Source organism: Alosa sapidissima, chromosome 10, assembly GCF_018492685.1.
Source record: "Alosa sapidissima isolate fAloSap1 chromosome 10, fAloSap1.pri, whole genome shotgun sequence".
NCBI lineage: Eukaryota > Metazoa > Chordata > Actinopteri > Clupeiformes > Clupeidae > Alosa > Alosa sapidissima.
In genome coordinates, this window is record NC_055966.1 from 18,907,032 (window position 1) to 18,920,694 (window position 13,663).

The 13,663-nt window shown below is 42.3% G+C and overlaps 2 protein-coding genes across 2 annotated transcripts in view; one reads left to right on the forward strand and one right to left on the reverse strand.

The window, feature by feature from the left end:
• Positions 1-1,970, reverse strand: part of fhl3a (four and a half LIM domains 3a) — a 42,901-nt gene extending 40,931 nt beyond the window's left edge. Inside the window, exon 1 of the mRNA XM_042107900.1 lies at positions 1,794-1,970. The gene's annotated coding sequence lies outside the window, so the exon portion shown is untranslated. The remainder of the gene's footprint in view (positions 1-1,793) is intronic.
• A 6,346-nt stretch (positions 1,971-8,316) lies between these two features.
• On the forward strand, positions 8,317-11,516 carry utp11 (UTP11 small subunit processome component). The gene is given in 9 exon segments (XM_042107010.1): positions 8,317-8,477; positions 8,793-8,854; positions 8,978-9,035; positions 9,037-9,081; positions 9,293-9,409; positions 9,531-9,624; positions 9,804-9,934; positions 10,903-11,013; positions 11,171-11,516. Coding segments are annotated over 9 exon segments (762 nt in total). The 5' UTR covers positions 8,317-8,417; the 3' UTR covers positions 11,255-11,516.
• Positions 11,517-13,663: the final 2,147 nt, after the last annotated feature.

Sequence of the window (13,663 nt, forward strand, 5' to 3'; positions counted from 1 at the left end):
TTCAAAACGCTGGTACATAAGAAGGTACATAAGAAGACATCAGGGCAGTGCATGTGTGTGTGTGTGTGTGTGTGTGTGTGTGAGAGAGAGAGAGAGAGAGAGAGAAAGAAAGAGAGTGAATGGGAGCACTGAGCCCACTGAAGTCAGCCGACCACCTGCTGGAAAGCCAGGATACCGCAGAGGGTTTAGTCACGAGAGTTGGGTTTTGAGTTTGAAAAAAGGAACTAGGCAAGGAAATAGAGCAAGAGAGAGAGAGAAAGAAAGAAACACAGACACAGAGTCTCCGTCAACAGCCAGCGAGACGTTATGTCTCTCCAGTGCTAGAGACAGTCCTGGCACTCCTGGTCTACCTCTCTCACTCCAGTTTGACTCAGAGTCATGCTCCACAGACTGGGAGTCAAAGAAGCCTTCCGTTTCCAACCCACCACTGCGACTGGAGATAGGCTCAGTGGCACCACTGAGTCCTGTGAAAAAGCCACTGAAACCCACAGTCTCTCTGTGCTTTCTACAAGCTGCTTCTGCACAAGCTGTGTGTGTGTGTGTGTGTGTGTGTGTGTGTGTGTGTGTGTGTGTGTGTGTGTGTGTGTGTTTACAATCAGGCTGATATGGGTTGACATGTGTTGGAAAATTTTACTCATTTGCCTATTCAGGTTTACTTGCCTTTGCACAAAGCCCAGCTGTTTGTCATCACCTCACTATGGGATGAGATCTTTTACGGAAAAGTTCTCTGATTAATTTCCAACCTTACCTTGTCCAAACACTGATGATAAAGAATCACTCTTAAGAGCCATAAGAGAACATCCTCCATAGTAGTAGTATCCACAGCCAGCAACTCATCAAGTATGAGAGTCAGCATTTCAGAAACTAGAGCTGGCCTCCTGACCTGTGCTCCTCTGACAATTGAATAGCACGTCTGGTAGGCTACACTCATCTCAGTTTAACCTCACGTTTGCTGTCATGACTTCAGCCCATTGCAAGGCTAGAGGCATCCAGTATGGATTTGCTGAGGAGATTAACAGGCAGCCTACTGGGACCTCTCAGATGAGTCAGCGTTTAGGGCGGCCTACACATCCAAAGCGGGCTCAGCCACCAGCCAAGTAGCACATCCTGTCACAGTGGCAGGAAGCTCCGGACAAGTTCCTACTTAGAACCGTCTGATGACAAGGTAGACAAATATTCTGTAGCGTACTACTCGCATGCCACTCCAAGCACACGCCTCCCGGGAGAACGCAAAATTAGGAAGATCTCTCTCTCTCTCTCTTTCGACCCGTAAAAAGCGCAGAAAGACAATAAACCCGCTCTTTAACGTGTGATGTTAAAATGTAAAAACTTAACATTGACGCCCTGGACGTTATAGAATAAGCTATAATGACAGTGGCAGTTTAGCTGGCCACCTCTCCAGGACAGGCATCCTGACTCCTCAAGATTTCCTCTTCTGTCAAATCATTCATTTGAAGCATTTCGCGTGGCGTGGTTTTGCTGATGACTATTGATTTTCCGGTGGAATTGCACAGCCTTTATAAACACAATCATGGAAAGCTCATTCAGAAGTCATCCGGTGATCACAGCATACTTTCAACCTAACTGTATTGCCATCCCATCTAGTCTACTTCAGTTAGACATAAATTGCAAATGTTCTGCGTAAACACCGGCAATACCGAACACATCTCCATTAAGTGAAAAATAATTCACTTGAAAGATGTGCAGGGTCCGTTACTTCCATTGAAACTCTGAAGCCAAGGTAACTTTTAAAAAATCATAATTAAGCTGACCAAAAGTTATGTTTATCTTACCTGGTATTCGTTGAAGTTGTCTTCTATGCTGTTACAGCAAGATTAATGCTGCCGTCTCCCCTCAAGCGCTCTTTCCTGGGCACTGAAACGCGTCGGGTTGCAGTCTGGTCACTATTCCCCTAGCGCAGACAAGTTGGATTCTTTCTTTCTTTTCCCTGTACAACGAAGAGTGATAGAACCGACAGTCCCACGCGCTTCTAAACCACTGAGGAAGTTAGTGAGTCAGAAGATCCCGCCCCATTGAGAGAGAGAGAAAAAAATTCCCTCCCTCTCCTGAACTTTTAAGTTAGTTAATGAAATGCCCACGAAACGAAATCTAAAAGTAGTTGACGGAAAGTTGTGGTATGGAGCCGTGGTTTAGACTTATTTAAACCACAACGAATGGCTGTACTCTGCTCACCTGTTGATACAGGCAGCGATTTCTGGAATCCTATCACTAAACTTGATGTAATGTCAAGTAAATGTGTGGCCTATACTTTCAAAATAATGAAGGTGCACGTTTACATATTTAGGCTAAAGTTAAACATGGCTATTTTTATCCTGATAACACACGAATAGTCAAAGTTGCCCATAATGAATTACTATTAAACAGATTTGTTTAAAATGCAATTAAGGTGCATGTGAGATTTTATCAAATTTTCAAAGCCATGTAGTGCCAGGTTGAGTAAACCAAAATGACTTTCTCTCTGTTTTTGGTCATTGTAGCAGGCAGCATAGGTTATTTATTTGGATGAGTGGATGGTGATTTCATTTCAGTGATTCTCAGAAATCCTATCATCCCATCCCATACACAGTCTGTTTCTCTTTTTACTTAGCTAACCACTGTGGCAGTTCACTCTTGAATCAGTCAAAGGCCAAACAGGAGATGGAAGATTTTTTTTTTGCGTCTTCTAAGTAAGTGTGAGTTTAAAATAACACCAATGTTGTACAACAGAGCACATTAGGTGAGAGAAAAAACACAGATGTTCAAAGTGGGGATGGTGTTATTGGAAATGTCATCATTGTGTGGCTTGTTGGAAGATTTCAAATTACACTCTGAAAGCCCAAAGCCCAAACATCCTTTAGTAAGTGTGGTCCTCCATGTTTCATCCATTCTCACCTCTTCTCTTCTTGGTCTGTCTGGTTGTGTGGAATCCCTTTCCTGGAAAAGATGAGGGTTGTGCTACGCTCGTCCACTTCAATGCCCTTGAGTGTTAGGCTAAAGCATCCTACAAAATGGGCTGAAAACATGGATTCCACACATATTTCCATAAACATGTGAGATTCCACTTAGTTAAAAAGCAAGACAATTGGAAAAGCATGGTGCCTGCGGATGCTGTCCCACAAACACCCCCTTCCCTTCCCTATCCACCTTCTCCTTCTCCTCCTCTTCCTCCACCTCCCTCTTTAAATTATAAACTCTAATTTTACACTCTGAGGCATGGGTCTTTGAGGCACACGTGACAAATTAGAGGACAGGACCAGCTCTGTTCATCTCAGCAACATAATATGATGAGCCAGTTTCTCTCATCTGTATCCTTAGTGTTCACACAGACATTCTAGCATGATAACATGAATTAAAGGAATGGGGTAATTATAAGCATCTAAATGGATTGGTAAGGAGGGGCTGCAGAACGGCACCTGGTTACCTGCCATCCAAACTTAGATGGATGTCATGATGATGCTTGCAGCATGTAGGCCACCTGTCATATTAGCAAAGTTCAATGACAATCTGAAATTAGCAATAAGTAGTTTTTTATATTGATGGTGAGGTGAGGTAAGAAAACTGTTGATATGTGTGGACAGGTGGTGAAATTCCACATTGGCTAACCACAAACAGGTTAAAGAGCTTAGAGAATTAATTGATAAGACCTTATCTGGTAAATTGAAATTGTGGTGCTAGTTTGTGCTGGGCCATGCATACGATGGCCTCAGTATGAACATGTTATTACAGAGGTGTAAAAATGTCAGAGTATCATAAATAAGGCAGTCATAGGATGTCATGTTGCCCAAATAGTATAGCATAACTTTGCATGGAAAGGAAGGTTATTGGAGTTACCAATAACCAGCCTGGAGGACAAACTCAAACGTGGTGAGATCAGGAAATTACTTTGTCACAGTTTAAGAATTTAGTAGTCAAGAATGCTGCTCAAAATGGTAAAAACAAAGAAGAAGTGGAGCCCACGAGAAGCAGTTCAATATGCACAAGGTGCTTTACATAATTGGGTTATCATTGTACTATATGGTGGGTTAGGTGACAATTGGAAAGTATTGGGTGATTGACTACATTACGCTGCCAGAGAGGAGGTAGATGGTAAGCTGCTTTGTCTGTGAGAAACAAGTGCAAAGACAAGCAGCAGAGAAAACTAGATGGCTTTAAGGCCAAATCAGAGGCAATGGATGAACTGACAAACTGTTGAGAAGGGCTAAATCAGATGAAGAGAATTGTGGGCTACGGTTAAGAAATCAAATCAGGTTTTGAGATCATTGACGGGTTTGTTTGAGAATAAATGTGTTGATGTTAACTCTCTGTATGCAATTTCTACCATTACAATAAACTTGGTCTGTTCTACTCGAAATATTGATGTTATATTAGAATAGATGAGAATATATAATAGGGTAGCCGTGGCCTACTGGTTAACACTTCGGACCTGTTACTGGAGGGCTGCCGGTTCAAACCCCGACCAGTAGGCACGGCTGAAGTGCCCTTGAGCAAGGCACCTAACCCCTCACTGCTCCCCGAGCGCCGCTGTTGATGCAGGCAGCTCACTGCGCCGGTATTAGTGTGTGCTTCACCTCACTGTGTGTACACTGTGTGCTGTGTGTGTTTCACTAATTCACGGATTGGGATAAAGGCAGAGACCAAATTTCCCTCACGGGATCAAAAGAGTAGGCTATATATGTTGAGATGGATCGATGTGTAGATCTTTAGGCAGTATATCTCTCCACCACTGAGTTTTTATTTCCCAGGTGTAATATAAGGTGTACCCGCTATTAGCAAACACTGATGAAGGATTGTTGTAGAACACACAGTTCTGTAACACTTAGATTAGATTGTTGGTTATGATTACTTGCATGTGACAGTGCAAAGTATGGCCCTGGGGGCAGTCCCAAACCAGAAGTTTGCCATATTTTCTGGTTGTATAACTAAAGAATAAGAATCACACTCACATTTTTCTGGTGTCCTGTTCTGACCTGTACATATCAAACGGAGCCGATCATGTGGTCCGTTTCTATTCTGCCTGAATGGTTTGAGTGTGCTTATATTTTCTCATGTTGTGTGCTCTACCTTAAAATGACTCCTCATGAGTTGGTTCATAATGACTTAAGTTAATGTGGTTAAGGCGAAGAGATACCACTCAGTCAGTGAACCTAATGTCTGATTTAACCTTGAATTTTAAGACCTTTTACTGAAGAACATTAGCAGCAGTGTTTGTGGATGCCAGAGACAAGATAACAGCAGATGTCGCTTGAACAGACCTTGAGCCAGATGCAGCTAGGCTCGATGTCAACCAGGGTCAGTCGGTGGATTTCGGGACAGGCCAGGAATGCAAAACAAACTGAAATACACTAGTCTAGCCATGCCTTCAGACATGAGATAGAATATGGCTGTAGATGCACATAAGATGTCCTTTTCTGTGGCAAGTAAGCTGTGGTGACACCTACAGCACAAGGATGACTTTAATGAGAGTCATGGGTTGTTCTAGTGGGATTCATTTTTGAACAGGGGATTGGTTATTACTGAAGCCTGTTATGTACTGGAAGTTAACATAATTATCTAACCTTAATTATCCTCACTTACCAAGATAGAAATTCATTTTTGTATAAAATGTATGAATATAATATGTTAACTTAAACCAACAATAACAATCTTTGAGGTTCACAAGCGATGAAATTGACACACTTCATCTTGTCTTATGAACAATGGAAAAAACAGCCTCTTCCTTATTCTGTAACATTTTTTTCATACACCTTCACCAGATGTTTCCTTTTTGCTTGCAGGCTTTAAAAAGGTTGCATGAGTAGGTTCTAAGAGTTGGGATTACAGACAGCAAGAAAGCTGGAGGGTTTGTGATGTGTTCATGTAATGGAGAGTGTGAAGCAGTTCATGTTAACACACCTTTCTCTGTCCCAACAGCTTAAAATGACTGGCATTTTTTGTATCCTCACCTCCATCATAAAGTTCCTCATCATCCATTTTATTCAGCCAACTCCAACTGGGTAAATAAGCACCTGGCCTGCTGTTTATGGTCTTCTATACACTTTATTGGGATTTGCGGTGAGACAGGGAGGTTTAGGAAGTATACAGCAGAGAGTCATGCAAATTCAGTTAAAGGGAAGAAAAGCAAAGCAAAAAACAACAACAAAACAACAGTTGAGACTTATCAGCTTATCAGCTTACCGTGTTGACTGGCTTCTGACAAACAGTGATCTTGGCTAAATTATTGAAATTATTAAAATACGTGGTCTACAGTAGTATCAAAATATGACTTTTCAGGAACATCACCAATATGCTTCCAGTGTCAACAGAATTGGCAATAGGTCTGCAACCCCCCCCCCCCCCCCACACACACACACACACACACAGACACACAAATTAAGTGTTAACGCTGAAACAACATTATTTTGTATTTGCCATTCCAGGGCCTTCACAGCATCCTGATCCCAATGAACTTTTGACCCTGATAAGGTTGCCATGCTGCAGCTAAGTTTAGGTTTCACCTGGCAAATCCACAAGACATCAAAGACCATATCAAAGAGCACAGACAAATGAAGCCAAATAGCTATCCCAAATGTTAAGACATATTTTTACTGGGGCAAATTATTAGGTGGCATTTTGTTTGATAATTCAAGGGGTCTGGCAAACTGGAGGCGCATAAAGCACCCATAACCACAAGAATCAACAAACAAGTCGGTGACATAATATGGAAACAGTGAGCCCATTCAGGGATTCATAGCCCACAACACATTCTGCATATTGAGCAAAACTCACACATATAAAAGAAATTCTTTGTGGTTCTGACAAATGGTCGGATAAAGAGAGAGAAAAAAAAAACCCTGAAGAACTTGGTCTTCTTTCCACACGGGCTCATTTTTTCCACAGTTTTCCCAATGTTTGGGAGCCTGCTTGAGATAGGGAACCTCTTCTGCCGTTTCCTCTCTCAAACTCTTCAACAGGAAGTGTGGATGAGGCATTGCAAGCCTTGTTTGCAACTCCTTAGCCTTTTTCACAGCAGTTTTTTACCCGAGGCCAACCTCCCAGAGAGGGGATCACGTGTGTCCTAGTTTTCATATGTTTGTGCATACACTTCATGTGAAAGACACATTACGCGACATGGATATGCCAGTCACACTGCATGTGTTTAGAGTGCGATAGACACAGGAATGAGTTTCCTGTTCCATATTGCAGATGGGACCCTGTTCATGTTCCTGGCTGGTTTGTTTTGACACTGTAAATGGCCCTGTTTCCATATTCCCTGCTTTGTACATGCACATACAGTCTAATATAAAACAAGACGTTTGACTGGACTAAGTCCTACTGTGATACACTCAGGTGTCAGTCACGAGGGGAATCCATCTTTAATGTTTGTCAGAGTAATAGCTTGAGGACTGCAGGATCTGGAAGGAGTTCAAAACAGGGATCTGGATCTTAGCAAGACAAATAAAAGAGTGTCCATGCTGGAAAAACACAAGTTATTATCTGTTAGTGTTCACCAGCTTCTCTGGCAGGCACAAGCCCTCATTACTGTGACCAAAGTCATTTGCTGTGTCAACACTGTGTCCAAGACATAAAAAACTGGGCAGCTAAATATGTCAGTGTCAAGTTTGTTACATAGCTGCACTATAGTTCACTACATCCACTACCTCAAGCTCTGTTCCATATACAGAACAATATGATGACGCCCTTGACGACTGTCTCTAATTAAAAGCCATAAAAAAGGCTGTGGTGTGAACTTGCAGTGGAATGCTTATGTTGTCTTAAAGTTGACAGTGAGACAATGCCTGGCATGATCTAAGTTTATCTATTAGGCTTCTGGATTTTGTTTTGTAGGCCTAAGTCACTTTTTCATCTGAGTAGGGTATGTCAGTTCAGTCTTTCCCTAACCCCTAAAATCAAAACAAATGTGACACTGCCCTCTGCTGGTTTTAATATTGCATCACAGGCAATGATGTAGGCCTACTTCTCCAGATGTTTTTTCATAATTTGTGCTTACTCACTATCGATCAAGAGACATATCTAATTAACCATTTTTAAAAAGTGCTTACTGTATTTCATATTTCTCAAGGATTGAAGAAACTTCCATCCATCCAAAACCACAATCTATAAGTAAGCTATAGGCTACGTCTTTCATAGAATAGAACAAATACTACGATATGAGTTTTCAAGTCAGTTATTTAAAAGCCTTAGACCTAAAACAAATCCCTCAAATTTTGTAAGGTCGTCTAAGAACTGTGAAGACGAGGAGAAGGAATTTGCCGAGGAGTTCCAGACGCGAATCTGCTTAGCTCAAACGTACACGATATTTACCAATGGTAGCTGAACTACGGATCCACGTGAAGAACCAGTGGGGATCTATAAGGAAGGGAAGGGTTGTAATCTTGTCGAACTGAAGTATCTAGTGTTGGATTATCGAAACAAATACTATGTCTTCGTTTAGAAAAGCCTTGAAATCCCGCCAGCGGGATCACAAAGAGAGATCTCAGGTAATGTATATTTTGACACATTGGCCACATCAGTCATCATTAAACCGTGAATGAATGTAACGAGAAGTTAGCCTAATAGTTCTGTTGTGACTGGAATCTGTCTGGCTAACCTGCAAGGATTTGGAATGGCTTTTTGTCTTCAAAATATCTCCACATCTCTATCTATCTAAAGTTATTCTTACACCCTGTAGCAAAGCCTGATTGACCTGTAATTTCTTTGTAACCAAACGTTCTCGTTACATTGAAGATATCACAGTAATGTTGTACTACGGAATGAGCTACATATTAACTTCTCTGAATTTCTTTGGATCTCAGCTTGGTTTTAGAAAACATTTGGGACTCTTGGAGAAGAAGAAGGACTACAAACTTCGAGCAGAGTAAGTAACGTTAATGTTATGTTCTCATGTTAATAATTATGTTATAACGTTACCTGTCTTAGTTCTCTCTCATGGATCAAAGGTAGCTAATGTTACTAATGTTTTTGTTTATTTGCTACACAGTGACTACCATAAGAAACAAAACACTCTTAGTGCCTTGCGCAAGAAGGCCATGGACAAGAAACCCTGATGAGTTCTACTTCAAAATGATAAACTCGCAGTTAAAGGTGAGGATGGATGGCGACCATTGTTGTAAACCCAGATGTTTTTATTGATCATGCAGCACGTTTCTGTCATGTATGCCATTCGAGATAGCCAGTTCAAAACACACAACAGACACGCATCACTTAATGTTGCTCACATTAATGCATTGGCTAAGTGTAAGGTACATGTAGATTGTAACCTTTAATCCTGCCTGGTGGTGATTTTATTGGACAGGATGGGGTGCACGTGGAGAAAAAGAAAACAGAGGAAGAGATGACAGACGAACAGAAGAAAGTGATGAGGACGCAGGACATTAAGTATGTGGAGATGAAGAGGGTCTCAGAGGCCAAGGTGAGAAACTGCTACTGCTTGTTTTTGTGGTTTGTATGTGCGAGAGATGATTTTTTTTGCTGTGGATCTTGTGAATCTGTCATTCAGTGGTTGTTTTCTGCCTCCCATTTGTCTCCTGTAGAAAATTGAAAGATTGAAGTCAGGGCTTCATCTTTTGGATGCGGAAGGGAAGCAGAAAAATGAGCATGTATTTTTTGTTGACTCCAAGAAAGAAGGTATATATGTGCTTGTGTATTAATTTCTAAAAAGAGTGTTCATTCAGCCATTTTAATGTGATATAGTCTCCTATAGTCATTGCTTAAACATGCATATAATGGAAAAGATGCATGTCAATTAATTGTGTGTGTGTGTGTGTGTGTGTGTGTGTGTTTGTGTTTGTGTGTGTGTGAGACAGTCGAGGCATTTGACTTGGCTACACACCTGAACACAGTGCCAGAGTTGGTGAAGCGAACTTTTAACAGACCAACGGTGGAAACCCTGGAGAAGAAAAGCATTGTGGGAGCAGTGGAGCCGCGGAACATAGAGGTTAGTGCTCCGCTCTTATGTAGCTACCTCAGTGTTTCCTATACATTGACTTATTTGTGGCGGCCCACCACAATATCAACATTGACCACCACACAATGATTTTCCAGGTTGTACAAAATTGTGCTTAAATCTTGTTAGCATCATAGCACGCTGCGCTAATTTGTTAAAAACTGTTGCATTCAAGTTAATTCTGTTAACCTGCCACCACAAATAGAATCCAATTCTGTGGGAAACACTGTACCTATTCCGTATGAAACGAAGCTGATGTAGTCAACAGAACCCTTTGTTGTGGAACATAACATTTAAAGCAGCACTAAAGAAGATTTGCTCTCGGGGTCCCCCTACACTCTTAAAACAAATGTGTTGTCCCTATCTGGACACAGAGACGTGTTAAAAAACAATGCAAGTTGTGTTGTTTTCAACGCAAGTTGTGTTATTTTCAACACACATTGTGTAACAAATTAAGAAATAAGCAACACAAAACTGTGTTGTCCCTATCTGGACACAGAGATGGGTTAAAAACAAAGCATTTGAGTGTACAGTTAACGAGCACAATAATAAAATAACTAAATGTGCGTCTTTGCAAAAAACTGTAAACATAACTCAGATACAACATAGTGGGAATGCACCAACAGCAGTCTGTAGAAAGAGATTTCTGAATTCCTTTAAGTAGCAGCTCTTTTCCATTTAGGGTGTGGGGGGAAACAGCAACTTCCTATGGCTGTTTTACAAGTAAAAAGACCTGCACAGAGTGCCGTTCGCCCTATTAAGAGTTTATATGCCATCAAAATGATCTTGGAAAGGTTATATTAAGGTAAAAAACTCTTTATGTGGGCTTTAAAGTCTGAACCTAAATTATGAATGCATTTCTTTTGTGTTTGAATGTACCTTTGACGGATCATTGCGCTCATTTACAGGGTGTTTTAATTCTTAAAAACATTCATCCTTCTATATACTCTCCCTCATAGAAAATAGCCAGGCAGAGGAGGAATCAGTATGAGATTCTGTCTCAGCGCATCGAGAGAGAGAAGAAAATGTTTGTCATCAGCCAGAAAATCCAGACACGCAAAGACCTCCAAGTAAGTGTCCATACTACTGCTCTCGGATGCTGTTACGTTTGCCTGCAGTCCTTCTTTAACATATGTAGTTTCGCCATGACCCCCCCCCCCCCCCCCCCCCCCCCCCCCCCCCCGCCATTCCCATCATCCTTTTCACTTCTCACTCCTCACTGTGCAGGACAAGACCAGGAAGGTGAAAGTGAAGGGGGAGACTGCCAACTCAGCTGCCATCTACAAATTTGATGCCAAGAGGAAACGTTGATGAACTCTGAACTCTGACCTGTGATGCAGGAGCCCACACTTAGATAAGGGTCCATAAAGGGTCTCAAGCATTCGCCGCTACTGGTCACATACTTTGTAGGCTGTGGTGGAGGAACTGGACTGTGTTTCTCTGGCAACATGTGGCTGCAAAAGTCACACAGGAGCTGGGGGATTTTTTTTTCTTTCAATTTGTATATTTATAGCAATATTTTCAAGATCTCAACTAAAATTGTGTTGAAATAAAAAAAAATGTTTGTTTTGAAGAAAAGTGCTAATTTGTTCACGCCAAGATTGTTTTTTTTTTTTTTTATATGAGACTGCAAGGTCAAATCTGATCTGAGTCATCAGCAATCGTGCACCACTAGAGGGCAGTAGAAGATTTCATCATATCCACATGTGCACTATGTGCTACAAACCACCTCAAGTCTGGAGAAACACACGTTTAAACCCCAATGCTGTTAAAACCAAGTTGACACAATTCCCTCACAAAATGTACGACACGACAGTGAATTTATCCTTCATTTCATTATTTAAAGAGGTTGTTTACCAGCTTGACTTGAGATCCTGGGCACTGATGGGAGCTCTTGACATGTGGATGCCTTCAGTAATGACTGCCTGTATGTAATGAGGCAAAGCATTGCCTATTAACCATTAAATCACTATGGCCACACTGGTTACATCTGCCACTGCCTTTTATTAGGCTGGAAAGGGTGGAGAATGGCAATGTTAAAATTGTGGTAGCTGTATTGAATCTCTGTATCTGTATTGAATTAATGAAGTTAATTTATTAGATTATTGACTTTTATTAACATTATAAACATGTTTTATTAACATCAGGGGTGCATTTCCAATTACAATTTTTTTTAAATTTTACAATTTATTGTAAGTCGCTTTGGACAAAAGTGTCTGCCAAAGTCAATAACCATAACAATTGGCTGAAATGTCTTTGTTGGAGGGTTGTTATTTATTTTTCTAGTGTTCAGATGTTACATGATCAAACACCCTTAACTGGCCAACATGGCACATGCTGTGATTGACTTGGCACAGGATACATCTGTTGTCAAGTCAATGAGAGAGTTTGAATACTCCAACTGTGTGTTTGGTTTGGTTTACCAGCCTCTCTACCTCTTAGTCTTGTCTTGGCACACATTTAGTCTGCGTTTAATGCTGAGAGCGTATCTACAATGACTGTGTGTACATGTGTTTACGAGCACGTGTGTTAGTGGCAGAGGGATGACACGTTATCCTTCAGTCAAGAGGGTGTTTGGAGATGGGATGAAGGGGGGGGTATACACTTCAGTTTATGAGTGAAATTGTGGTGTGTGTGTGGTTGAGTGCGTATTGAGTGTGTCTAGGATCCCTCTCAGCCTTGCTTGATTGATCGCGCGGCTGGCAGCGGCTTCATAAACAGGCCTCATCCATCAGCCCCTCCTGGGACGGAGGGGTGGAAAGGAGGATGGCCAGAGAAATGTCACCGCGATTGGGGGAACGAGGCGGACGAGACGAGGACGCCGGGGGTGCTCCTCTCCTAGCGCCGATGCTGACCTCAGTGAAAGGGTTCTGGTGGCAGGAATAAAATTGGTATGTATATGATTCCCACCCCACCCCAACATCCAAGCAGATCAAGACAAGGAAGTGTGTGTGTGTGTGTGTGTGTGTGTGTGTGGGGGGGGGGTTATAGATTCATCTTTCTTTGTCCATTCAAGGTTATAAAATCATATAGTGTGCATCTGATGAAGAAATGCTGGCCTTTAGAATATAAATAGACATTAACTCACATTAGCACAGTGATATTTAGCAGCTTGTCCATCAGATATGTATTGTTTACACACACCACACACACCTGTCACTCTTGCGTGCGTCATGTTGCAGCCTCAGCATGCACGAGTGCGTCACTGAACCACAGCTCCAGTTCTGACGTTGGCAGCGGTGAACGTGAAGAGGAAGGGTTTCGCCTTTTGAGGATGGTTATGTGTTGTGAGTGTGCGTGTGTGTGTGTGTGTGTGTGTTTGTGTGTGTGTGTGTGTGTGTGAGTGAGGCGGGGGTGGAGGTTGGTTAGCTGTGTGCGCAGTTCTGCCTGAGCCCGGGACCCCTACACACAGACAACCCACTGTTCGGCCTCAAGTCCATCTTTCAGTCTTCCGGGCCTGCCGGGACCCGGCGGGTCGAGGTGGCGGAGGAGGGGATGGTAGTAGCGGTCCAGGGTCCTCAGGGTGGGTTCAGGGGTGACCTACAGATTACAGAGATGGAGGCCACGCATGGCCATGCCCGCATTGTTGCGCTGCTCCCTCCGCCTCTGGTCGGATGAACGGACGTGCAAGAGTGAGTGTGGTGCGTATGAGTGTGTGTGTGTGTGTGTGTGTCTGTGTGTGTGTGTGTGTGTGTGTGTGCGTGTGTGTGTGCGGGAGGC